The sequence below is a fragment of the Choloepus didactylus genome, chromosome 1, assembly GCF_015220235.1.
Source record: "Choloepus didactylus isolate mChoDid1 chromosome 1, mChoDid1.pri, whole genome shotgun sequence".
In the NCBI taxonomy this organism is placed as follows: domain Eukaryota; kingdom Metazoa; phylum Chordata; class Mammalia; order Pilosa; family Megalonychidae; genus Choloepus; species Choloepus didactylus.
Genome location: NC_051307.1, coordinates 205,306,398 through 205,331,817, shown reverse-complemented (window position 1 = coordinate 205,331,817; position 25,420 = coordinate 205,306,398). Strand labels below are relative to the sequence as shown.

Here is a 25,420-nt window from a genome sequence, read left to right as displayed (position 1 = left end):
GTGGCTTGGAAATACTCTGCCAAGTTAAAATTCATAGTATTCAATTCTATGTTTTAATAAATTTGTCCAACTTTAGGACTGAGGGAAAATGTGTGACCTTAAAATTCCAATTTATATTCATCTGGCTGTATTTATTTTCAGCACGAAGATGCGATGTCCATTTGTCAAAAGAACAGGAGAGCCGCTTACCCTCTCACTGGCTAAAAAGTAAAGGGGCCCACACCACCATGGCAGATGCCCTCTGGCGCCTTCGGGATTTAATGCTCCGAGACACCCTCAATATTCGCCAAGCATACAACCTAGAAAATGTTTAATCACATCAATTACATTTCTTTTATAGAAGCATAAAGAGTTTTGTGGAACAGTAGCCATTTTAGTTACTGGGGGTGGGGGGAAGAAACAAAGGAAGATAATTTTTATTGCATTTTACTGTACATCGCAAGGCCATTTTTATATGAGGACACTTTTAATAAGCTATTTCAATTTGTTTTTGTTATATTAAGTTGACTTTATCAAATACACAAAGATTTTTTTGCATATGTTTCCTTCGTTTAAAACCAGTTCCATAATTGGTTGTATATGTAGACTTGGAGTTTTATCTTTTTACTGTTGCCATGAAACTGAAACCATCAAGGGTTTTGTCTTAACTTGGGATTTTTTTTTTTTTTTTTTTTAATAAAAGAACAAACAAAATGAGAAAAAAAAAAAAAGAAAAAACCCACAGGAGTTTACAGACTAGTTTGACAATGAAATGTGAAGTTGGTCCTAGTTTACATCTTAGAGAGGGGAGTATACTTGTGTCTGTTTCATGTGCCTGAATATCTTAGGCCACTTTCCACAATAGCTGTTGCTGACAGGTGAAGTGAAGTGCTTTCTTGGAAAGGTTGTAGATGTTTGGCAGACACAAAACAATTTGCTATATTAACTCTCAGGCTGGCTGCAGAGATCTGAAGTCAGTGCTGTGCATCCTTCTGCAGCCAGAGCCCCTCCCAGACACCTGGAGGGAGGGGGCACTTTCTCTTGTGCTGAGTTAGACATCATGCTTTCAATTACTTTTGCAGAAGAGATGCACAACCCTGAATTATATTTAGTCGTGGCAGGTAAGTTTAAGGGTACTTTTGATCTCTTTATAATGAATTCACAATTTATGCCTATATACATTGGATGATTTAAAATTTTAAATTTGATATGTTGAAAAGCATTGAAATTCATCTTGAAGAAAACATTGAGTTGTGTGCATGGAGGCAATTTATTTTTAAACAAAACACCTAACCTTACCTAGGGGAGCATAGTGTGTAGCTGGATATGAGCTGCATCAGAAGCGTAATTGTGAAAGGGTAGATTGCCTGCATATGCAAATATGTTTGTTTACTCTTTATTTCCTCATTATCAGATGTGGCTTTTTTTTTTTCCTTCCAAATTTCAGAGTTGTAATTCTCAACCAGAAATTGAAGCTTTTCTAAAATATTTTTTATTTGGCTTTTACTTTAGGATTTCAGGAGATAAGAATCATAACTTAAGAAGTCACTAAAAAGAATGTTACAGATCCCAAACACTTGGGTTTGGTGACCCTATCTTTCTTAAATGACCCTAGAGTAAACATTTGGAGGCAAGGTATGATGCTCAGACAGGTAGGAAGTGTTAAACATAGAACATTTTGTCAATTGGGGGTATATTTTTGAAACCTGCTTTATTGTTAACAGGGTGGTTGCCATCCTGATGGAGCTTCTGCTGCTATTTTTAAATTGAGTTACTCTCAAAGGATACTTTTTTTTTAATCTGGTATGAATCAATACCCAGATGTTTAATTGCTATTCTTACTGAATCATGAGGACAAAAGAGTATAGAATGGAAAAGGGTCTCTTGTATCTAGATACTTTAATACAGGAGGCCCTTAATTGCCTGTAGTCACCCACTGGATTTCAATTTGCATCAAGTATTTTAAATAATTTTGAATTTTTTAAAATGTATTTCAGTAATATGTCAGTACCTTATTGTTAAACTGAATCAGATAAAGAAATCCTCAGTTCCTAGTTATTTGGGTCACTGAATCATCATGGACTGTATAATACAATCAGATTCTTTTATTCCTAGACCTCCTTGAATTACACCAAAGAACCTGAGATTTAATTTTGGCTAAGTTATTTATTTATTTCATGCATTCATTTTATTTCCCTTTTAAGGTCTGGATGAGACTTCTTTGGGGAGCCTCTAAAAACTCTTCACTGTGGGCTACATGGGGCATTAGAAGCCAGCGCACTCCTCCTCCAGGCTCCTCTCCAGCACCCTGAGGGGCTTTAGGAATCAGAGACCCAGCCAGGGGCTTCCTAAGGTGGTGCAGTGCCGGGCCACTAAGAAGGCCTGATCAAGTGTTTTTGTTTTTGTTTTAAAGAATTCTATTTATTTGGGAATCATGTCTTTCTGTATATTAACTTGGAAAACATCAATTAATATTTAGTATAGAAGATTTGAGATCAGCTGTCTAGAATTCCATCCTTAATTCCAAAAAAGAAAAAGTCCTGGTTTAAGAAAGTAACAGTAAACTATATATATTTTCTTTGTGAGTTTTAGGACCTGTAGTGATGTGGCTTAGAAAGTATAATGGCCTAAATGTTTTTAAAATGTAAGTTCATGTGAAGATTTGTTTATGTTGGGGGAAAACCTATAGGTTTAAAATAATATGTTTGTCAGCCAACTGAATAAAAGGCCTTTAATTGTTTTTTTTTTTTTTAACCCACCCTTCCCTTCCTGTGAGGAAGAATTGAGGGAGGGACACTTATTGTGTAAGATCTCCAAGTTGGTGTTAATGACTTTTTAGCTTGAACATTTCAGACCTGATTAAAACTTGGTTTATTCTAATTTCTGTATCAAAAAAGGTTTAAGTGGTAACTAGTCTTATAACATGTATCATATGTTTGTTCATCTAAAGCTTTTTAATCCAAATAAAAATGGAGTTTGCAAAGTGATTTGGATTAACCAGGTTTGGTTGTTCTGTTAAAGCTTGTGACAGATGTTTCAAGCAGATTTAATTCCTGTAAGCCTTCTTTTCATGCTGACAGTTTACAGCTGCCATTTTAAGGGAAGAGAATCCTCAGGTGGCGGTCAACATCAATGTTCAGACCCCCCTGGTTTAGGGCTCAGGCTGCATTAATACAGAAGCTGAAAGTAGTCAGACAACAGCCTGAAGTGTCCCATGCATGCCCCTCAGGCTGGCAGTCAAGGCTTTCCTAATATGTCCTCAACAGGGGCAGAGATGCAGACTGAAGTTAAAATTGAAGAGTTAACAATTAAAGAGAGACTTACTAAGGGTGAAAGATGAGGAAAGCATGTTCCCTCTTACAAAGCAGTATATAACCTGTTTCAAATAGTCAGATTGTCTGGGTACAAAGAGGACAGTGGCCCAGGTCTCTCTAACATGTTTATAAGCTCTTAAAACATGACCACGCTTATAATAGAAAATGTTGATAAAATCAACCAACTGTTTTCCTCTAACATCACTTTGCAAATCCCTGTGGGTTCTGCCTTCCTCAGAGTTTAGGGCTTTACTGTCACCTGTGCTCATGAGCATATTTTGAATGATCGTTGATAAATAAACATCCTAGCTGAACACAACCTGCAAACAAGTATAATGCTAAGTATTACTCTGTTCCTTTTTAGTTTGGAAATACGCTAGGTCAGCTGAATGAACATTCAGAACTGACCAGCTTAACAGACTATTTATTTCCTCAGAATAGACATGGTATTCATGTCTTGTGACTTGAATATAAACGTAGCAGGAAATTGCAAATATATAATACACTTGTGAAGACTAAGCATTAGTCTTGCTTTACTAGGAGAGCAATTGCTTTGGAAAACACTGTGGTCCCTATGTATTTGTTTAAAAGACAGGTAATGTGATTCAGTTATAAACATCAGGGTTTTATATAAGACTTCCAAAACAGGAATGCTAGATGAAGAAATATAGCCCTTGTTTACTGAGTCTTTTCTATGTGCCAAACAGGGACTTTCCCTATCAATTCACATGATAAAGTGACGCTCCAAAGCCCATGTTCTTTCCCCATCATCAATGTGGAGGTAGACTTCTGGCAGCAAATGCTAATTAGATTTTCTTCATTCTAGAATAATTTCTATACTTTTTTGAAATTTGGATTATCTTTTATTAAAATTTTTATTTTGCAGCTAACACTAGGGGGCACTGCAGTTTTGAACGCAACATATAAGAGCCCTGCTGTTCTTTTCACTTTAAATTATTAAGTTCCCCTAAATAGTTCCAGTGTCTGATAAGTAGGATAGAGCCATACTTCTAGTAGGCGGGTTAAAAAATGTTTTGAGGCCAAGTTAAAAGACTTGCACCTTGGTTAACACAGATCAATACTTCCTCTATAGCAACGTGCTGTGGAAAACACCTTCAATTTAATTACAGTAATTATTTGCCTGAAGTCAGACATTGTCCTGTCACTTTCAAAAGTTTGTTGTTCATCCATAAATCAGCACTTTAATAGAAAGTAAAATGCAGAGGGAAACCCTAGGGAAGGTTAACACAAAACTCAGGTTTAGTGGTTCCCTCTAAGTTGGAGGCAGGGGGATGGGCCAGGAAAGGAACCCACAATCCTCTTGTTTAGTAGTTGGATGATGGTTTTATTAGTGTTCATTATTATTCATTGTAAAAGTGTGTGTGTTACATATTCTCTGTATCAAATGTTATTTAAACTTCTAAAACTGGGGAGGAAAATATATAGAATAAGGCCACATAATTGAAATGCTTCATTCCACAATTTTAATTTCTTATGCAGCAGTCTAATCAACTAAAATGTCTCCAAGGTTAGGCTCACAAGAACTCTTTAGCTGACACAGCAGCGCATGAGAATAGGATGAACCATATTTCTCTCCCTCGTCTTCATGTTCAAGCCATCTCCTGATGGTGGCTGAATAGTCAGTTCTTTATTTACACTGAATTGGTTCTAACATGGATAAACTAGCTTAAATTAGAAAATTTTTAAAAGAGATATATGTGGCAGAGATCATTAACTGGAGGAGACCCTGTGGCCTTACACTAATCTGCTTGCTTTTTTGTCAGCAGCAGTTAGAAACTATTTTGAAACTTAGTCTTCCCTAATATGTAGATATTTTCTTTTTGAAAAGACATTGGATTGTGTTTAGCAAGCATGGAAAGATGCCTTTGCTTTTTCACTAGCTGACCCAAACTTAATCTGGGTCACCTTGCAAAATCTCTCCTAATAGATTGATTCTATGGTATAGTTCAAGTATAGATTCACTTTCTTACAGAAGGAGCAAGTGTTTTCTTTAGTAGCTGGATGCAAGAGCTGCATCTTCATCTCAAGAGGAGTGTAAAGGCTGTCAACTTCAGTCCTCATGAAGGTCCAGCCCTTTAATGTCAGTGGAGCTAGGCAAGGGAAGGGGTTATTTTATTTCTGTTCACAAGAACACTTGGCAAGAATAATATGCAGACACTTAGGAATTCCCACCACCCTAGCAAAATGTTTACAGAAATTGAAATCCACAGAAATGAAATCTGCATAATTATTTATCCTGATTTAGCAGAAATGAAATCCACATAATTTTTTATCCCAATTTAAATGATCTTATAATGGACGATATCTTACTTTTATGTCCATGATTGAATTTGAATTCTGCAACAAAGTAGTAAAGTTATCATTTGTTGCCTAGAAACAAAGGAGTTCACAGGCAATTCAGACTGCACTGATAAGTATCCTAATTGACCTTTGAATTGAGAATATTTCATGGACTAGGTTTGGTGGGTGCCTATGGTTTAGGAGGAAATATTTCCCACAACCAGCAGTGACTTAGGGAGTAGTTACACAGAGACTGCAAAACTATAAAAAATTCTTTGTAAACTTAGTTATGAGAATCCTGTAGAGCTGCTAAGGACAAACTGTGTAAGAACAAAAGATCTGAAAAGTACTTTTTAAAGGAGTTGAAACAGTAGTAAAATTTCATATTCACTTTATTGAATGCTGAAGTTCAGTCTCTGATGAATCTTCCAGCCTTCTCTGATACTGTCTTTCCGAGGCTTTTCTACGGTAGACATCATCTGTGTCAAATGAAAATTGTACTTAGATTTTTAAAAAACACAAGAAATTAAAAATAAAAATACTCAGATCTTAGCTCAAATAATAGTCAAGCTGTGTTGCTTGCTTCTTAATCTCAACGTCAATGTTAAAATTAATTTAAAACAAATCTTGAGTTAAATGAGGTCTATGTTAATTGAGCTCTGGGCTTCAATAACAGGTTAAGAGGCTGTGTTGTGAAAGATAGGATCATGTACTGGCACACTTCTTAGCAATACTATCAGGCCTCCCTCTCTCCTTGCCCCTCACAATTCTGTTCTGCTTTCTGAAATCCTACTCTTCCTCCTGCATCCTCCTCCCTCCACAAAGGCACTTCTTACCTGCAGCTCTCTGCCTGGTAACTCTCCCTCTCCTCACACCCAGCAACCTCAGGGTCAGGAAGTAAAGTCAGTTTCCTTGCCCTCTGCTGCTGCTTTTCCAGACTATTGATCCGCTACCCTCATGTAAAAAACCCTTTTTCCTTTGGGGCTCATGCCGTTTGACTGTCACCATCCTCTCTGTGCTGGCATCTGCTCTCCATCACTTCCCTTCAGTCACTGAAAACTCTGACATCTAGCTCAGACTCCATGACCCTGCCCTGTTCCATCTTCCCAGACAGCAACATCTGTGAGGATGAAGCGCCAGCCTCCTTCACCTCCCTGACTTCTCCAGGCAAATTCTGCTTATCCGTTTGCAGTTTCCCTATGAAGTAATAAATTAAGACATTCTTCTCTCTGACAACAACCCCTACCACCCTTATAGCACTCTGTCTTTGGACCTCACCAACTCCTTCCCTAGGCCCTTGGCCCTGCTGTTCCTTTCAGTCCCATCTTGTTCCCTCCTCTTGCCCAAAAAAGCTGAAATTCCTTAATTCCCTTACCAGCATCTTAACTTCTTGACACATATACTCAAAACCCCAACCACAGATGAAGCCAACTTCCTCCCTTCTCTGTGCCTCACTCAGCTTGGTGAGCACTGCAGAGTCAAATACATCTAACTGGGTCCACTGTGATGCCTGACAGTGTTTCCTTAGCCATGACCTTGACCCTTATTTAACCACCCCAAATGATCATAAACTCTTACTTCAGGGAGAAAAATCAAATCATCAGCGAACACTTCTAGCTAACTTCCAAGGGTTACTCTCTCTACCCTACTCTGATCCCATCCTCTCTCACCTTCTCAAAATCCAAAGTTTCTCCAGCTTCTCTCCAATCCCTCCTTCCCCAACAGCATTTGCATATCCTCTAGTCTTCCCCCTTCTTACCAGGTGCTATCACCAGAATATCTCCCCTTCACAGAGTCAACTTCTTGAACCTCCTGTCCTGTGTGATACCAGACCGTCTTGGTTTTCCTCCTTGCCTTTGGCCACTCTCTGTCTCCCTTCAAATGTTGAGATTTGACTCCTTTAGCTTTCATCACAATCTGCTTGTGACCAACCCACAAATCCAGATCTGCCTTCTGAGCTTCAGATCTGTATAACATCTCCACCTCAGAGCCCCAAAATGGAGCCCAAAATCACCCCTGCCTTGAAGAATGGTACCACCTCTGCTCCAACTGTCCCTCCAGAAACCTTGACTCCCTCATGTCCTGAGTCCACTCAAACACCAAGTCCTGTCAGTTCTACCTCCCCGTATGTCTCCACTCCACCCGCTTTGACATCCCTTCTACCCCCACCCTAGACCAAGCCACTATCTCAAACCTAGACAGCCAAGTACACAGCCTATGTGTTCTGCCAATCCCTCCACAGGAAGCCATTCTCCACACATTAATTCACTGCTTAAAACCCTTCAATCCTTTGGGGTACATTGTTGTTATCCAGTCAATTTTTGGCCCTGCCCTGGCACATTTCTAACCACTTCGTCCCTCATTTTGTTTACCTGTTTCAGTCCTGCAAACAGTTACAGCATACTCTCACCAAGGCCTCGTGACTGCTCTTACCACTGCCATGACGACACTGTCAACCCCATCGCAAAACTTCTCACCTGGCTGACACCTGCTCAGTCTTCAGGGCCCCAGTTTATACAGTGACTTCTCCAGGAAACCTTCCCTGAACCATCCAGTTTGGTTGAGGTACCCCACCCAAGAGTCTTATATCCAGGTTCCCAGCACTGATCACACTTCATGTAACTATGATCTGACTTTCCCCTTAGAGTTCTTTGGGGTGGGGTCCCTCAGCCTTATTCATAATATCCTTCCATCAGTGTTCATTAAATGCTGATGAGTGGATGAACAGGCCTAAAAACATATCTTCAGAAAGCACTAATGTAAAGTAAGAAAATAAGGGTTGTCAATTCCCAGTTAATAGTGTTTCAGGAAAGGGGCAAAGCAAAAAGGGCCTAGGAGCTGGGGAAGTCTTCCCGGAAGAGGAACTGGCCTGCCCAGAGCCAGTGCTTAGCAAAGAAATGCCAGGGGCAAGGGACCTGGTGTCAGTGTCTGTGCCCTGTAAAGTCAGTGACAACTGGCTAAGCTAGGCAGACCAGCTCCCTCCAAAGTTTGTACTATAGAGGCCAGAGAGGACTGGCCAGTAGTTAAAAGAGAAATTTCCCTGGATCCTCAGGATCCACCCCTCTTAAGATGGTGTGAGCAAGTAAGTCTGTTCCTTGAAACCCAAACAGCATCATCGGCATGGGCAGGAAGGGCAGGCTTGAGAGGAGGATGGTCTGACTGGAGGCATGTGCCCTCCCCTCAAAGTACAGGGAAGGTCTCAAGGTTGGACGCCATTGTGCCTTTATCGCCTCGTTTACAGGTCAAGACCACCAAGGGAACCGAACCGCACTTGTCCTTCGGACAAGGGTGAAAGCAGCTTGGCCCAGGAGCGCTCTGAGTGGAATAAGCCGTCAGCCCCTAAGAATAACCCCAGGAAAACGGGTCTCCTGCCGCTTCAGGCCTTCCTGAAATGAAACGGAGGCTGCTGCACCCCCACTTACAGAAGGTCTCCTGGCCCACGCGCACTTTGATCATGATCCACTCCATCGTTCCTCCCAGGACAAAAAAGAAGGGCAGGAACCTGTAGATGCCGAGTCGCTGCTTCCCGGGCACCCGCTGCAGAACCCGCCTCACCTGGGCCCTGGACAACATGTTCCAGCGAGACTATCGAGAGGGGTACGGCGGAACCAGGCCCGATTTGGAGCTGCTCTTGCCACCCGGCTGAAGCGCCGGATGGAGCCGGCCGTCCTGCCAGTCCTCGCCGTGCTTAACAGCCTGGAGGTTACCGGATCCCCGCGGGTCGTCACCACCCGGCTGGCGCAGAGCTCAACCAGGGGCGCTCGCGGGACCCACGGTAGGAGGCGGCTTCACCAATCAGAGTGCAGCGGAGCGCGCAGCTCCCCCAATCAGAGTACGGTGGAGCGCGCGTGCTCTGTGAGGATGGACCGGCCTGAGCGAGCCGGCGCAGGCGCCTCGGCTCTGGAGGCTAGAAGGCCCAAAAGGGGGCGGGTCCGCCCACGTGGCGTTCACCCGGCCCGGCCCCGCCTCCCAGTACAGGCCCGCTCTCGGAGTTGGCAGCCGCGCCCCCTACTCTGCCACCGCCATCTTTTTCCCTAATGTCCTGGTGAAAGTGAGGACCCTCTCTGACGGGCTAAAAGTCTCCTGCACCTTACTCTAAAATGCAATTACTCGATGCATTGCGTTTGATCCGGAGACGTGACTGGTGAATAGACTTCTAAAAATAACAGAATTTGATACGCATTGTTGAAGGCTGAACTCTATCGTTATCATAACAGAAGTCTAAATAAACACTTGCAACAGACAACCCTAAAGTTAATGAAAGCTATCCTGCATGGGGAATTTGCCTTAATATAGGCACTTGTAGGTGCCTTATATTATGCCTTATCTCATTCACAATAATCACAGAAGAGCATGAGAGTTAAAGAGCATGGGCTCTGCTTTCAGAACACGGTCCTGGCTCCATAGGTATTCTCTAAATTAATCTGTGCCCCAGGCCCTAATCTGTAAAATGGGGCTAATAGCAAGTACCTTTTTCTCAGAGGCTGTGAGGATTTAGTGAGACAACACATGTAAAACACTTAGTACAATGCCTGGCGCATTGTAACGGCCCAGTTAGCATTGCCTATAATATTGTGAAATCATGACTGATTGAGCCCTATCTCTTTACACATATTCCACACATCCACCCCGAATATTTTCATCTTGCTGGCTTTTCAGAAAAGCTGAGGCTAAACCGGGTAGAAGCAGAGCTCTGGCTCCAGAGCCTTCACTGTTCACCACCTCGCTGTGCTTGCTGAATATGTCTGTAAGAGGTGGCACCCCCATTACTCAAAGCTTACATTAAAAAAAGAAAACAACAACAACAACAAAAACTGGAGGAGCAACTCCGAGAAGGGAGACAGAACTATTAGACAATCTAAGAAAATCTGATGGAAAGAGAACCAATAAGAAGGTTTGGTGATGTGAACACAAAATACACAAAAACAAGCTGGGGCAGAGCAGAGAGCAAGCAAATTCTCTCAAAAGGATCATGAGTGGTTAAAACTATGTTATGTATCCGTTACCACCATTAAAATTAAATAGAAAGTTTTAAAGGGGGGTGGGGTGGGTCATGGGGCCGGTAGAAAGGCGGCCTGAGCTGCTTGCCACCTGCATAACCAGCCCTGGAGGGGAGGCCTGGAAGCTCCCTCCCTCGGGCCGACTCCACCCAACTCACCCTCACCTGCACGGTGCTCAGCAGTGTTCCACCTCTTGCCAGAGGAAGGCTCACTGGGGCCAGTTCCCCAGCTTCCGCCTAACCTACGGCAACGGTTGGCACCACCCAAGATCCCATCCTTGGGCCAGCGGCCAGCGCAAGGTGCAATGGAGCTTCCAATGCACACACATACTTAAACCTAAGAAGGCCACCCTGAGAGCACCCCAAGGAAACAAAGTGTGCCCCATCTGACCGTCTCCCCACTGACAGAGCCCAGCGCCTTGTGCAAGCAGGCTCAGAAAACCGATCTGAGTAGAAGAAACGCGGATGGAGAGTGGTCCTGGGTAGGAATTTGGGAGGAAAGTCTGGCGACACTGCTACAAAACATAGTGGCATCTCAAGAGGGAGGCCTGCGCTGGGAAACAAGGAGTTGGGCTTATCGGCGCTCCTTTCGCTGCGTTTAGAGCCATGCGGCGCACGGCCCAGCTGCCCTGCCCCAAGTTAAAAACTACAAAGGGCTCAATTGTGTGGGGTACATGGCGGCAGAGAGAAGCGGATGCCTGAGATCCTCGGCCGCCCTGAAGTTCCGGGGTCTTATCCCCCAGAAGAGCTGGCACCGGGGCGTACGCTGGAAGGGTTCTTTATTCTCTGGGCGAATTGAGTGAAGCGACTCGGGTTCGGGTCTGCGGGCAGAGTCGGTGGGAGAGACGACTCCCGGCAGGAGGACTCAGGGCCTGAGGGAAGGGCGGACAAGGGGTCTCGGGAGGACCCAGGAGCAGGGGAGGACTCTCTGCGCTCCGGTCCACTCCTGTCCGCGTTCCGGCCGTCCGGGGCCTCGTGGGGATGGCAGCTCTCAGGCCCTCCGGCCTCCCGGGCGAGGGACAGAAGGCACCGCCATCGCTACAGCAGCGGCCAAAGGGGGGCGCAGACTCCTTCCCCGCCGCGCCAGAGACTGGGGGAGGGGGCCGGGAGCCCGCCCCGCCCCGCCGCGTCCCGGGACCTCCCGCCCCCGGGGCGGAGTGGCGCGCCCATTGGCCGGCCGGGCTCCGCGCGTCGCGCCCATTGGCCAGCCTCCGTGAAGAGCACGCGGCCACCGTGGCGGGCGCGCAGTCGGAGGGCAGCGGGCTGGCGGACGGTCCGAGGGCAGCGCGGGCGGCGCGCAGGGGGCATGGCGGGTGCCGGGCTGCGGGCGGCCACTCGGCTCTGGCTGCTGTGCGGAGGCCACGGCGGACAGCGAGCCGCCTCGTCCTCGCCCTCCTGCCCTGGCTGCGGCCCCCCGGGTCCCGGCGCCCACTGCCCGGGCAGCCCGCGCCCCGCGTCAGCCCCGGCGCCCGCTGGCGGGGCCGAGCTCAGCGAGCACCTGTGGGCTCGTTACCAGGACATGCGGAGGCTGGTGCACGGTGAGTGAGCCGGCGTGGGGCGGGTGGGGGGCGAGGGCCGCGAGGCAAAGGCGCGCTCCGAGACGATGAACAGATGGACGGAGCGAGAGGGGCCAGCTCCTCGAAGGAAGCGCCCCAATGGGGCTCGCCCCGGCCCGGAAACCCGAGGGCTCGGTGGCTGTTTGGGAGACGCTGTGGCGGGTCGTTCTGGGAGCTGTTGGGGCGTCCTGAGTCTCCGCGGGAAGAAGAGAGGTTTGTTCCTCGGCTCCCTTTGCAAGAACTCGGTGTTCCGGGAGCGGCCACTGAAGTGCTTGGCCTCTCCGTTCTGTCCCTGGGGTTTCCCCCCAAGCCAGATTTGCGGCGGAGATGCCCCAACCCCTTGTGCTCCTTCGGCCCTTAGTTGCAGGAGTGCAGTGGGCAAAGCCAGTCGACCAGCGGGCTCCCGGCTGAACTTTCCCGGCAGTTCCAGATTTCACCCTGGAAGTCCGGAGCACTCTCTATCCGGGAGGCCCGTGTTGGAACAAAGATGTTGAAGAAGCAAGACCAAGTGGCCCCAGCAATCTAAAAGGATTGCTGTTGCATTGGCCAAAGCCCTTTAGCTCTGCCGTTCTTCTCTTTGCTCTTTGCAAAATGGGCTGATAAGAGCTGAGGCATCCTCTCAGAAAAGGGGTGGGCTGCGGGTGCCCTGGTGAGGCTGGAGGGGGTCTACTGGGCATGGTCCTCCAGGGCCTAACTCAGATCTTTGCAGAGACCTCTAAGTTCCTTTGGTGCACAAGAGGCAAGATAGTTTCCACTGAGATGTTATCATGACAGCCAAGAGAAAAAGCTAGCCTTACTTATCCCTTCCTGAGCTGGCTGGGTTTTCTGGGAGAGATTCTGTGCACTGAGGTGTACCTTGGGCCAATGCCTGTGAGCAAAATTTTACCATGGAGCCAGGCTCTGAGCCAACCCATCAGCCCTAAGAACAGAGCAGTAGCCCAACCCACCTACCCTTAGTGTGGGGACATCAGAAGGCTATGCAGAGGGGCAAAGTGGTTAAGAGCAGGCAGGGCAACCCAAATTCAAATCTCAACTCTTTTACACACTGCTGGGTGGTCTGCAGAAGTGACTCCACTTCCTTGAGCCCCAAAGCCCTCCTCAGGACAGTGGAGAGTAAGTGTATCTCACAGGAGTAGTGTGAGGATGGGATGAGATGAGCTTCTAAGGCAGACTGCACATGTCCTCTGCAGCTGCTTGGAGGATGGCACACACAAGCAAGTCCCATGGGGAGGACTTGGCCCTGGAACCTGAAGCCATGGGCAGGTGGGGATGAGCGAAGTACGGGGGACTGAGAAGGAGAAAGGAGGGTGGGGGCTGGGCAGTGAAACCAGTAAACCTATCAGGCCTGTACAAGTTGGGGACCACATCCTTACCCAGCTCCCCTCTCAGTGCTGACTGCACTGTGGAAGAGAGTAGAACCCTGTGGTCCCTTGCATTATGGTTTTCTCCAGCCAGAAATTGGATCAGGAGGCCAGGCTCTGTGGGCTGCCTCCCCAACCTGCCTCATTTCTGGGAGGTTCATTCATCCCTGGGAACATCCTCAAGGTCACAGACGAAGGCTGGGACTTGGTTAGGACTCTGGCAGCAAGGGGCTGCACTGCCAAGCCAGACCCCTTCCATCCTTGGTGACACTGCACCAAGAGTTACTCAGAGTACCCAGGAACTCAGGACTGTGGGGAGGGCGAGGCCCAGTCAGATGCCAGGTGAGGGGCATCTCAGGTGCGGCTCCCATGCATCCACGTGGGGAGTGATCCACAGAGCCACAGATCCCATGGATCTGAAGCAGCTGCTCCATTCCAGGCCTGTGCTGTCCTGAGCCCGCCAGAGGAACCAGCCACACCTGTTCCTCCACCCACATCTGCACTTGAATCAAAAGGAAAGAGGGGTGGGGCTGGAGCCCTGTGTTCCAAAGGGGCCTCAGATGTGACTGCTTCTGAACATGGGAGCCCATCTGTGGGGTGCCGGCCTCTGAGCAGGAACAGCTGCCAGGCACACTGCTTGGCCAGGGGCTTCAGTTGTTGAGTGGTTGTGTATCTGAGACTGGAATTCCCTGATGCTTGGGCTATTATTTTGGACCTTGGCCAAAGTTTAGAGGTCTCAGGAACAGGGCTACCTGGGAACCCCACAGAGCAGTGCCCTGCATACCTAGTTCTGCCTGCTCCCCTCTCCCTGTCACTCTTAGTGTTGCAGGGAAATTAGAGCAGGGAGGTCATGGATTCAGGAGGCACATTACCCATTATCCTGCATTCGCACAGGTGCAGGGTGGGAATGCTGCACAGAGCACGTTCCATATAACTCTCTCAGTGATTCTGTAGGTTGGCACAATTTTTATTCCCCCTTTAGAAACAAGGAAACGAGGCCCAGGAGGTGAGGTGACTCCTGAGGTCACAGCCGTGAAGGACGGCCTGGTCTCGTCTGTGTGACCTCAAAGCGCATGCCTTTTCCATCACTCCTCCCCCACTGTACAGATGGGGAAACCAAGGCAGGTGAGTCTGGGGTCCCACAGCCTCGTCTGCCTCGCTGGGACCCCAGAGGCCACTCAGCACAGTGCCCCACTTGGCCTCCCTGCTTTGAGTCTCAGAGTCAACTTGGGTGGCCAGGGGATTGGGGTGGCCACAGCCACGTTCCCAGAAAGAAGCAGTCTGGGTAACAGCCCAGAACCCGACTTCACACGTCCCACCTGTTGTAATTAGCAATGTTCCCTGGCCAGTGCCAGCAAATGTCATTATGCAGGCTGGCGGGCAGCTGAAATCCGATTAGAGGAGCCTTACTCCTTGGGCTGTGGCAGCTGTTCCGAGCTGGCAGCCTGAGCAACAAAGGGGTACTCAGTGGCCCCCACCCCAGCTAGTGTTCCTATGCGCTAACCCCAGCTCCAGGTGAGGTGGAAAGGTACACCCATGGCCTCAGCGCCCCCAGGTTGGGGTCCTTGATCCCGCCCCATGCTGATCCACACATACACCCAAGTAGCTTAATTGATGGGCCAGGCTAGGCAGCCTGAGAGAAGAGCAGAGAAGTCTTTCTCCCATAGGGTCTAGACAGTGGTGTTTGATCAAGAAAGAGTTTTGAGCAAGGGGTAGAACTCGCATTGTAGACAGTACTGAGAACTGTGTCCCTACCTGAGGTGTGTGGCCAGGATCTGAGCATAGCCATGAGTAGGCTACTTCTGTGTCTGGTAGGTCTTCGTGATGAGAGCCTGAGGGACATGTGTGCACCTGGTAGGCTGCAGGCAGTGGTCTTAGGGGGCTTAGGGGCCCATGGGTAGGAGTACTGACTGGGCTTGGCCCATTGCCAGCTCTGCCTTACCCCCAACTATGTGATCCTGGACAGGTAGCATCTCTCTGAGCCTCATTTGACCATCTGCAACCTTGGGCTAAGTATAACCAGCTGGGGGGCATTTTGTGAGGCTGACAGGCTGAGCTCCCAGAAAGTACCCAGTCACCATCTGCTGCTGTGATCATCAGCCTCATCATCACTGCCTCTGCATCTCTTTCCTCTAGACCTCCTGCCCCCTGAGGTCTGCAGCCTCCTGAACCCAGCAGCCATCTACGCCAACAACGAGATCAGCCTGAGTGGTGTCGAAGTCTATGGCTTTGACTACGACTACACACTGGCCCAGTATGCAGATACCTTGCACCCCAAGATCTTCTCTGCTGCCCGTGACATCCTGATCGAGCACTACAAGGTGAGGCTGCCAATGGGGGGCCGTTGCCACCACCAAGCCCAGGTCCTGGGCCTATACTTCCAAGGCCCAGCATGGCCCAACCCTGGGGGTGAGTTATGGGGCTCCCCAGACTCCTGGCCTGGCAGCTGCCCTGGACAGTGGCTACATTGAGCCTCTGAGGTTCAACAGCTCTGGCAGTGTCACTAGCTCAGGTCTGGCCTTGTTTCCCCTAACAGTACCCAGAGGGAATTCGGAAATACGACTACAACCCCAACTTTGCCATCCGTGGCCTCCACTACGACATCCGGAAGGTGAGTGGTTGGGCCACTGACTACCCCTGGTCCCCCTGACTGGATGTGTATAGGGCCAATCCTCAGCACCCCCATCCCCACCCCCTGGAGGGACAGCTCATCTCCCCATTCCCTTGGCCTCAAAGCTGTAGCTTCCTCCTGCTGTGCATGTGATCCCTTTGTAACTAGTCACTTAGGGCTTCAACGTGGGGCCCGAGGAGTCTGGCTCAGGGCCAATGGCAAAATCACTCCTCACTGCCTGTCCTGCCCCCTTGGTGCCCCAGAGCCTTCTGATGAAGATTGACGCTTTCCATTATGTACAGCTGGGGACAGCCTACAGGTCAGTGCTGACCCCCCCCCCCCGACCCCCACCCCTGCCTGCTGTTCCAGGTCCACACTGTCTTGCCTCACCCCACTGTCCCCCACCCTGTGCCGTGGCCTGGGCTCAAGGACCACCTTGGGCTGATGGAGTCTGTGCGTCCACCCAGGGGCCTTCAGCCCGTGCCAGATGAGGAGGTGATCGCCCTGTATGGGGGCACCCAGCACATCCCACTGTACCAGATGAGTGGCTTCTATGGCAAGGTACTTGCTCCACCTGCTGCTGCCTGCGTCTGTGATCTCGCAGACACAGGCTTCCTGGGAGGCACTGCCCACTCCCCATGGGCCAGTCCTGACCTGGGGCCACCCCCTGTACTAGTGTCCCAGGGAAGATCCAGAGGTCCAGGTCTCCAGGACTGGGGGTGGGGGTACCAAGGGGATGCTGAGATGGTGGCCCCTCCCCAGGGCCCCTCCATCAAGCAGTTCATGGACATCTTCTCACTGCCGGAGATGGCACTGCTCTCCTGTGTGGTGGACCACTTCCTGGGCCACGGCTTGGAGTTCGATCAAACGCACCTCTACAAGGATGTGACAGTGAGGCTGTTGGGCTTGGCCCTAGGAGGGCAGGGAAGGTGAAATCCAGCCACAGCAGGGCCCCTGCCACACCCTCACTCTCCCTGCTCTGCCCATAGGATGCCATTCGAGATGTACACGTGAAGGGCCTCATGTACCAGTGGATTGAGCAGGACATGGGTAAGTGTGGACAGTAGCTAACCCCCACAGCCTGCCTGAGCAGGGCGGGTGGGACTGGCCTTCACAGACCCGTCTCCCCCCATTAGAGAAGTACATCTTGAGAGGAGATGAAACATTCGCTGTCCTGAATCGCCTGGTTACTCATGGGAAACAGCTCTTCCTTATCACCAACAGCCCTTTCAGCTTTGTGTGAGTCCAGCTCTGCTGTGGGCAGAGGCACAGGGCACCACTGGGGCCCTGGGTGGGGTGGGCAGGCCCGGAGCCCCCTCAGACCACCTGCCTCCTGCCCTGCCTTTGCCCAGGGACAAGGGGATGCGGCACATGGTGGGCCCCGACTGGCGCCAGCTCTTTGATGTGGTCATCGTCCAGGCGGACAAACCCAGCTTTTTCACCGACCGGCGCAAGTATGGCTTGTCCTGGCGGGGTAGACGGGCCAGGAACCCCCAATGAAGGGACAGAGGCATCCCCACCTGCCCTTCCTTCTCTGCCCTGTGTGCCTGGGGTGAAGGCGCCCCTGCTGGCTTGTGGCCCTGCCGCAGACTGGAAACCACGCCCTCTGCCCCCACCCCAGGCCTTTCAGGAAACTCGATGAAAAGGGCTCTCTCCAGTGGGACCGTATCACCCGCCTGGAAAAGGGCAAGATCTATCGGCAGGTAAGGGACATTGGGGGTGAGGGGTGTGGGGGCCTGTGGACACAGGGCAGTGGCAGGGCAGCCTCTAAGGAAGTGACACACCCTCCTTGGGCCAGACCAGCCGTCACGTCTGCTTCCACACACCCTGAGTCCCTCTGCCGTTGTCCATCCCCTCACACCATGGGCCTGAGTCCTTGGGAATGGCTGCAGGGCTGTGCAGAGTTAAGAGCTTGGCCTCTGGGTCAGGCTACCTGGATTTGAACTCCAACTCCGCTACTCACTAGCACTTGCCCTCTCTGTGCCTTGTTTTCCTTGTCTGCAAAAGAGGTGTTACTCTGTCCTTGAGTTGTGGTGTTAAAGCCTTAGAATGGCTTCACGTTTGCTGAGTGCCTACTAAAATGGCACTACTATTTAGCCAGAACGCAGCTGGCTGAGGCTTGTGGGGGGAGCAGGGCTAGTGGGGGTGCTGACAGGAGGGCCGACATTCCCTGTCCTGGCTGTTGGGAAGATGAGACAGGGCCTGGAACTGGGCTGGGCAATTAGGCAACTATGAGCAGGAGGTGATTAAGGTATTTGGCTCTAGCTGGAATGCGGAAATCCTGGTTGAACTAGGCTTCTTGGGGGCGGGCATGGAAGGAAACCATCAGTGGGCCAAGGGAGCTGCCACAGAGAACAGCCTCACAGTGCCAAGGCCTGGGCTGCAGGCAGTACTCCCACCCCGCCCACTGCCCAGCCTCTCTCCCTGCTGTCCCCCAACTCTCTGGGGACCCCTCAGGTGTAGGCTCTTCCCTTCAGCTCTCAGGGTGACACTCTGCTTTGTCTTGGCATCCTGGCCTTATGGCTGTGAGTCACTCACCTTTGTGGGAAACACATCTCTTTCTCCCTCGGCAGCTCTGAGGCTTTTCTTTGTGCCGGTGTTCTGAAATCTCATGCTGCTGTGTGTTGGATCCTACAGGCTCTGGGTGGCCTTTCACTCTAAGCCCCCAACTTTTTCTGCCTTGTCTTGGTCTTCAGTTGCTGGAACCTTGGGCTCCACCCTGCCTGGTCAGTACCTGTCCTCAGGGGAACATCCACCACATCTCACCCACATCTCTACTTCCCTTTTCAGCAGGGTCTGCCTGTCTGCCTGCTTCTCAGCCTCTCTATTTGAGCCTATTTCAGCAATTGTTATTTCATTACCACTTGTTTCCCCACTAGTTTTTATCTCTCTGAAGAATGCACAAACTGTGTATTAACTCTATTTTGCCAGGTGTAAATTCTTCTCTCTTTTGGACTGTGGGCTTCTGTACTTTCTGCTCTGGGAAATTTCTCGCTTTCTGGTCCCTTGCACACTTCCCCAGTTGTGTCTGAGCCTGGTTGGGTGTTTTCATCTTTTCCACAGCCTTGGGGCAGGAAGGGTCAGTGCCTTGCAGTGAGTCTGCCATTGGCCTGCCGTGTCCCTCTGGACGGAGGGCAGGAAGGGCTTAGGGTCTAAAGGGCTCCTTTCAGGATTCTGGGGCATCAGCTGTCATCTGTTTCCCACAGAGGGTGGATGTGAAACCACAGGGAGGGGAGACCCTTAAGACACACGGCATCATGCCAGGCTTACAGTAGGAGACCTTCCCAGCAGGCGGACCCCCCCTTCCCGAGTGTGAGGGGGAAGTGGCGAGGGCTAGAGCCCAGAGAGGGGACCATGAGGCCACGGGAAAGGGCAGCCGGCATCCGGCTGGAGGGGCCTCACTGCCTCTGGGGAGTTAGGGGTCTGGTGGAGGACAAGGCCTGGTTCCAGCAGCCCCATGGGAGCCCCGTCAGCACACTGGGCTCAGTAGCGTTCCCCACCTCTCCCAGGGAAACCTGTTTGACTTCCTGCGCCTGACGGAGTGGCGTGGCCCCCGCGTGCTCTACTTTGGAGACCACCTCTACAGTGACTTAGCGGTGAGGGGGAGCAAGGTGGGCTGCAGGGGGAGGGGAGGGAGCCTGTGCATCTGGTGCTGAGCCTGTCCCTACCTACCAGGACCTCATGTTGCGGCATGGCTGGCGCACGGGTGCCATCATCCCTGAGCTGGAGCGGGAGATCCGCATCATCAACACGGAGCAGTACATGCACTCACTGACATGGCAGCAGGCACTCACGGGGCTGCTGGAACGTATGCAGGTGCGGGGTGGACCGAGCACCCCAGGGAGGGGCCCAGCGTTGCTGCTTACACATACTGAGTGAGCGCACGCTGGGTCTCCCCCAGACCTACCAGGACGCGGAGTCACGGCAGGTGCTGGCTGCCTGGATGAAGGAGCGGCAGGAGCTGAGGTGAGCAGGGCAGAGCCAGGCCAGGGGCCCCACCCCTCCTGTGCCCACCCTCTAAGTGCCCTGCTGTGTCCCCCTCCCCAGGTGCATCACCAAAGCCCTGTTCAACCCTCAGTTTGGGAGCATCTTCCGCACCTTCCACAACCCCACCTACTTCTCACGGCGCCTTGTGCGCTTCTCCGATCTCTACATGGCCTCCCTCAGCTGCCTGCTCAACTACCGCGTAGATTTCACCTTCTACCCGCGCCGCACGCCCCTGCAGCACGAGGCCCCGCTATGGATGGACCAGCTGTGCACCGGCTGCATGAAGACACCCTTCCTCGGCGACATGGCTCATATCCGCTGAGGGTACCTTTATTGTCCGGGACAGGCCCCAGCCACCCTGGGCCTGTGTCCAGATGAGCAATAAAGGCCTCTCCTTCCTGCACATTCCTCAGCCCTGCTGTGTCACTTGACTGCGAGGATCCTCTGAGTGTCGGGGAATTCCTCCTCCAAGAGCGGATCCTAAGATGGGAAGGCTGTTTGTGGCTGGGCCGAGACCAGACCCTGGGCCCACATCCACAGCCCCCGTGCTCCCCACACTTACGTCAAAGGGCTCACAGAAAGTATCCTGGCTGCCAAAGACAGGATTGGGGATGGAGACCAGGGCTGGGCTGGTCCCTTCCTGCCAAGGGGAGAAGTCATCATCAGCATCATCTTCTGCCTGGGAGCAGAGGGTAAGTAGAGAGGGGGCCTTGGGTGAGATCGAAGGGCTGAGCTCCCCACTAGCCCCAGCCAGCCCCAACCTTACCTGGAAGGCAGAGAAGCCAAAGCCCGTAGCCTTGCCTCGGGCACGGAGGTAGAAGGCTCCAGCCACCAGGCCAAGCAGTGCTCCAGCAGCTACCACAGCTCCCACTCCTGCTGCCACGGGGGGAACCTCAGGTGCCAACACCGCCCGCTGCAAATGTTCAGTGTCAAAGACTTGGCCAGAATTGTCCCTCCCACCCCTCATGGCTGCCTCTCCACCCCCTGACTCACCGGCTGTGGAGGTGCCAGGAGAGGGCTGCCTAGGGCATGGATGATGCCATTAAATGCCATGATGTCCCACTCAATGACACTGCTAACCACAACTGCCCCAGGGGCCTGTGAGGATACTAGAGTCAGGCCTGGCAGGTAAGTGAGGACTGGGGCCAGCAGGTGAGGTGCGGTGGTTGGACTCACCCCAGGGATCCAAGAAGTGTTGTCAGGGCTCACAGCACTGACAACGAGGCTGAGGCCTGAATGAGTAAGGAGCAAGGAACCCTGGCTGGCATTGGCACTCAGGAAGGTGGCATTGGAGGCGTGCAGCTCCAGGTCAGGGCCACTCAGTGTCTGCAGGCAAAGCAAGACCTGTTGGCTCAGGCCAGTCAGAGAAAGTGGACGCCAACCCTGCTCTGTCCACGGTCCCTGCTACCATGTTATCCACAAAGCCTTCGTTGACAGGGACGAAGAGTGTCTTGTAGGTGAGCTCATCATCCAGGAAGTCCAGGAAGTCGAGACCCCGCTGGGTGGAATTGGCATAGCCCAGAAGCATCTGGGTGGGCAGGAAGACAGGAATGGGGGCAGACTCCCTTCCCAGGGATTCCAGCTACCCTGTAATACCCCTGCCCCAGGCTAGGTTCCTGCTTACCCCATAGAAGGTGGAGAAGTTGGCAGTGGCAGCCAGCACATCAAGCAACTTCCCATTGCACACACTAGTCCCATCGCCCACAAAGCCATTGCGGCATCGGCAGGCCACATCTGCAGGGAAGGCAGGTCAGTGGACTGGTGGAAGGGGTAGAGCCAGGGAGGGGGCAGGTGGGGTAGCTGAACCTTGTGTGCGGTAGCAGTAGGCGTCCCAGTGCTCTGAGAGGTTCCGCCGGGCACCCAGGCTGACTATGCCCACTTGGCCATCACCACAGTCTGCCGCAGGGAAAACGACGGGGTGGGCAGCCGTGCCATTGGCCAGCCAGCCCACAAGACACAGGTGGAAGCCCAGCTGCAGGGAAAGGAGGGGATGTTGAAGTCCGGGGCCTAACTCCAGCAGTCCCCATCAGCTCAGCTCCAGACTCTGGGATGCACACACCTGCTGGGCAGCCGAGAGCTGAGGGAGGGAGGCCAGGACGGCTCCCTGGGCCCCACACACTGCCTCAGCCTCTGAGAAGTTGAGGCCGTAAGGGCCGCTGGTGGCCTGGAGGTGGAAGACACCAGCCTGTTTCTCTAGAGGAGAGGGGTACATGGTCAGCTGGCAGGCATGGCAGGATAAAGCAAGGGCATGGCACAGGCAGGGAAGCATACCCTGGAAGTGCAGGTCAGTACACATGGCGTCTGCATGGCAGGGTGGTGGCTGGCCCAGGCAGCGGTCCACGGGTGGCTTGGGCTCCTCCAGGCACTGCAGCCCATCGCCCACATAGCCAGCATGGCACGCACAGCGCCGGGCATTCTGGCAAGGTGGGAAGCAGGTGGTGCCCTTTAGGGACTGGGGGAGCCAGTCTCTGGGGGTCTCCCCACCCTGCCAGCTTGGCCACCCTGCCTGCTCACCGGGCCAGTGTTGAGGCAGTCGGCATGCTCGCTGCAGCCCCCACGGTGGCTGTCGGCACAGGGGTTACGGGCCTGGCAGCTCCAGCCATCACCCTCGTAGTCCGGCAGGCAGGCACAAGTGACCACTGTGCCTACTTGGCTGCAGTTGGCATGCTTGCTGCAGCTGCCATGCCCATCCCGGCACAGGTCTGCCACTGGGGGCAGGAGTGGTTGGAGCAGGTGACAGGATGGGAATGGGGGCCCACCGAACTTGTCCTCACCCACCTGCTTACCTGTACACACGTAGCCATCCCCTTCATAGCCCAGACTGCACTCACAGCTGTTGCCTGCACGGCACATGGCCTGGGGTGCGCAGGATGGGACACACACAGGCTGCAGCTCTGTCCCCCATGCCCATCCCCACACAGCCAGATTAGTAGCTGCCCTCCTTGCCTTCACCTGCTGCCCCTCCACCCTCAGTGCCTTCCCGTATGTGTGCAATCGGGGCTGCAATGGTATGTGCAAGTACATACAAGCATGAAGGATGGGCACAGGCCAAGGGCGACTAACCCAGCTGTACTTCACAGCGTGGCCCGGTCCAGCCCTCATCACAGAAGCAGGAGCCCGAGCCCCCAAGGCCGTCATCACAGCGGCCATGGGGGGTGCAGTGGCAGGCTGGGAAGAGGGATGAAAGAAGATGAAGGTTGGCAGATGGGGGCCAAGGGAATCAGGGAGCAGGGTGGGAAGGCAGGGCAGGGTTGGCCCACCTTGGCAATGGGGCCCAAAGGCACCAGGGCTGCAGAGCTCACACGCTGTCCCGGTGAAACCCAAGTGGCATTTACACTGCCCACTGCCGCTCATACCATCCAGGCACAAGCCATGGTCACTACAGGGGCTGCTGGGGCCCCCAGGGCATGCTAGGGGAGGGGATGGTGGTGTCAGAATGGGGCCAGTGGCTGGCTCTCATCTGAAACCCCACATACATGCACCCCGCCTAGCCATGCCAGCCATCCGGAAATACCAACCCACCTGTGTCCGTGCCCCACCAAGAACCCTCCAAGCTCCTGCACCCTGGAGAACACCCCCCTGGTACCCACCTCCAGGTCTTGTACCATCCACACACTTACCCCACCTCTTAGAGCCTCCCCTCCAGCCAAACTCCACTTGACTACAAACCTGCAGCCCCTGACCACCCAAGATTCTTTCTCAGTAACAGCTCTCTCAGAGGCTAGAGGAGCCAGTCAGCAGCATCTATGGCCTCAGGATGCTCACCTTGGCACTCACTGCCATAGTGCCCGGGGCAACAGCTGGCCTTCCAGCTGGTAGTAACACAGTTGCGGCGGCAGCCCCTGCCCAGGCTCTGGGGCTGACTCCAGAGGCTGGGCCGGGCCCAGCTGCGCAGTCCTGTGTAGCGCAGTGAAGGGGATGTCCAGAACCTTGAGTAGTAGGGCCAGCAGACCTCGGGGCTGCCCTGGGCAGAGAGGAGTCAGGCTGCAGACAGCCAGAGCTTGTTGGTCCATGACCTCTGCCCTACTCCCCACCCAGCCCCCAACCCCTCACCTGCTCCTGTGAGCCCTCAGGACAGGGCGGCTCCAGCCCACAGATGCCGCAGGTCCTCTGAAAGGCATGGAGGCCAACACAGGTCAGGTGGGTGGCCAGACAGGCTTAGTCCCCTGCCCATCCACCTGCAGCCTAGGACCTCCCTCACCTGCCGCAGTGGCCAGGTCTCAAAGCGGTCACAGCGGGCACCAAGGCCCGGCGGCTCCAACAGCTGGTCAATGCCGTAGGCCAGTCCACCCTCAAAGGGCAGGTAACGCTGCACAATGTGTGCGTCGTCCTCACCCACCATGAGCTCACCCTGCAGGGAATGCACATGGGTCACTGGTGCACTGCAGCCCCCACTGCCAGGGACCCTGCCTCCCGCCTGCCTCATCCAAGGCCTCCCCAGACTCACAGGCCGGACCCGGCTGCAGGAGAAGGAGATGGGGGTCCCATGCATGGTGCGCAGCAGGCCCAGGTTGGGCAGGTCGGATGCCAAGGCCTGAGTGGATGGAGCCAAGGTTGGAGTTGGGCAGGCAGGCTGGCTGCAGGTGGTGGGAACCAAAATCTGAGGGTGCACCCACCTCGATGTTGCGGATCACGTGGCCTCTCAGAATGGCCGCCAGCTTGTCACGGTGGGCCTCGTGGTACAGCCAGTTCTGGCGCTCGGGGGGCAGGGCTTGCAGGGCAGAGTCTGTGGGCCACAGCATCGTGAGGGGCCTATGGGACGCATCTCGAAGCAAGGGCAGGAGACCGGCCGTCTGGCGGGACGGGGCAGAGGTGTGGCAGTCACAGCCCAGCCAGTTACTGGCAGACAGAGGCAGCGGGCTGGGCCGTACAGACCGGGAGGGGCTACTAGGGGCTCCAGAGACCCAGGCATTCCCACTGGCCACACTCAGCTGGGACCATACCAGGCAGACATGGGCAGACACACATGCCAGGATGGGTGTGCACACGCCTTAACAAGGCACACTGTTGTCAGGTATGTGGGTACACATAAGCACAGCTGTGCGCTCACACCGGTGGCTCATGCTCACAGATGTGGCCTGGGCACACCAGAGCATGCACAGATCTGCTCACTCACACGGGCACACACACAAGCAGGTGTACACAGATTATGCATGCAGTTGCACACACTGACAGGAAGTACCTTCATGAGGCCGCTGAAGATCTTGTAACCGAAGCTCTCAGCGGCGGCGGTCACATTTCTCTGGGGAAAGACGCGCCTGAGCAGTGAGGTTCGGCGGGGAGGAGGGGGAGGTCTGCCTTCCAGCCCCCCA

At 52.6% G+C, this 25,420-nt stretch overlaps 4 protein-coding genes across 29 annotated transcripts in view; 2 read left to right on the top strand and 2 right to left on the bottom strand.

Moving 5' to 3' along the window:
- Positions 1–2,966, top strand: part of PBRM1 (polybromo 1) — a 184,168-nt gene extending 181,202 nt beyond the window's left edge. For all 11 annotated transcript variants that reach the window (XM_037797937.1, XM_037797922.1, XM_037797930.1 and 8 more), the window contains one exon: positions 142–2,966. In XM_037797937.1, the coding sequence (XP_037653865.1) occupies positions 142–314 (173 nt within the window). In that variant the 3' untranslated portion in view covers positions 315–2,966. The remainder of the gene's footprint in view (positions 1–141) is intronic.
- Positions 2,967–4,676: 1,710 nt separating this feature from the next.
- SMIM4 (small integral membrane protein 4) lies at positions 4,677–9,409 on the bottom strand. Its single transcript, XM_037798058.1, has 3 exons — positions 9,017–9,409; positions 5,986–6,073; positions 4,677–5,404 (listed from the first exon to the last, which is right to left on the bottom strand). The coding sequence occupies exons 1-3, from the start codon at positions 9,165–9,167 to the stop codon at positions 5,365–5,367; spliced, it is 279 nt and encodes a 92-aa protein (XP_037653986.1). The 5' UTR covers positions 9,168–9,409; the 3' UTR covers positions 4,677–5,364.
- Positions 9,410–11,849: 2,440 nt separating this feature from the next.
- On the top strand, positions 11,850–20,520 carry NT5DC2 (5'-nucleotidase domain containing 2). Of its 3 annotated transcripts, none has more exons than XM_037797894.1 (14): positions 11,850–12,131; positions 15,647–15,831; positions 16,047–16,121; positions 16,385–16,440; positions 16,589–16,682; positions 16,884–17,012; positions 17,111–17,171; positions 17,258–17,360; positions 17,474–17,575; positions 17,743–17,824; positions 19,631–19,717; positions 19,797–19,937; positions 20,023–20,087; positions 20,169–20,520. In XM_037797894.1, the coding sequence occupies exons 1-14, from the start codon at positions 11,900–11,902 to the stop codon at positions 20,428–20,430; spliced, it is 1,674 nt and encodes a 557-aa protein (XP_037653822.1). In that variant the 5' UTR covers positions 11,850–11,899; the 3' UTR covers positions 20,431–20,520. The 3 variants fall into 3 exon arrangements, with proteins under 3 accessions (XP_037653822.1, XP_037653817.1, XP_037653831.1); XM_037797903.1 differs by lacking the exon at positions 16,385–16,440 and adding an exon at positions 14,493–14,635 and having other exon boundaries at positions 12,014–12,131; positions 16,491–16,682; XM_037797889.1 differs by lacking the exon at positions 16,385–16,440 and having other exon boundaries at positions 16,491–16,682.
- Positions 20,390–25,420, bottom strand: part of STAB1 (stabilin 1) — a 27,172-nt gene continuing 22,141 nt past the window's right edge. For 6 of the 14 annotated variants that reach the window (XM_037797848.1, XM_037797827.1, XM_037797833.1 and 3 more), the window contains 18 exons: positions 25,291–25,350; positions 24,725–24,901; positions 24,556–24,642; positions 24,310–24,459; positions 24,162–24,218; positions 23,874–24,072; positions 23,369–23,518; positions 23,172–23,276; positions 22,623–23,002; positions 22,380–22,524; positions 22,168–22,301; positions 21,915–22,080; positions 21,733–21,842; positions 21,517–21,636; positions 21,102–21,434; positions 20,875–21,021; positions 20,671–20,787; positions 20,390–20,588 (listed from right to left, as the gene is read on the bottom strand). In XM_037797848.1, the coding sequence (XP_037653776.1) occupies positions 20,532–20,588; positions 20,671–20,787; positions 20,875–21,021; positions 21,102–21,434; positions 21,517–21,636; positions 21,733–21,842; positions 21,915–22,080; positions 22,168–22,301; positions 22,380–22,524; positions 22,623–23,002; positions 23,172–23,276; positions 23,369–23,518; positions 23,874–24,072; positions 24,162–24,218; positions 24,310–24,459; positions 24,556–24,642; positions 24,725–24,901; positions 25,291–25,350 (2,694 nt within the window). In that variant the 3' untranslated portion in view covers positions 20,390–20,531. Of the gene's footprint in view, positions 20,589–20,670; positions 20,788–20,874; positions 21,022–21,101; positions 21,435–21,516; positions 21,637–21,732; positions 21,843–21,914; positions 22,081–22,167; positions 22,302–22,379; positions 22,525–22,622; positions 23,003–23,134; positions 23,277–23,368; positions 23,519–23,873; positions 24,093–24,161; positions 24,219–24,309; positions 24,460–24,555; positions 24,643–24,724; positions 24,902–25,290; positions 25,351–25,420 lie in introns of those variants that run through there. The other 8 variants (XM_037797862.1, XM_037797849.1, XM_037797840.1 and 5 more) reach the window with 8 other exon arrangements.

Coding starts and splice junctions, on each gene's coding strand:
- SMIM4 (XM_037798058.1), bottom strand. CDS start 9,167: ATGTTGTCCAGGGCCCAGGTGAGGCGGGTTCTGCAGCGGGTGCCCGGG. Junction 6,074..9,016: donor CGTGGGCCAGGAGACCTTCT/GTAAGTGGGGGT, acceptor CATTTGACACAG/ATGATGTCTACCGTAGAAAA. Junction 5,405..5,985: donor GAACTTCAGCATTCAATAAA/GTGAATATGAAA, acceptor TCCCTTGCCTAG/CTCCACTGACATTAAAGGGC.
- NT5DC2 (XM_037797889.1), top strand. CDS start 11,900: ATGGCGGGTGCCGGGCTGCGGGCGGCCACTCGGCTCTGGCTGCTGTGC. Junction 17,825..19,630: donor AGGGCAAGATCTATCGGCAG/GTAAGGGACATT, acceptor CACCTCTCCCAG/GGAAACCTGTTTGACTTCCT. Junction 19,938..20,022: donor GGCTGCTGGAACGTATGCAG/GTGCGGGGTGGA, acceptor GGTCTCCCCCAG/ACCTACCAGGACGCGGAGTC.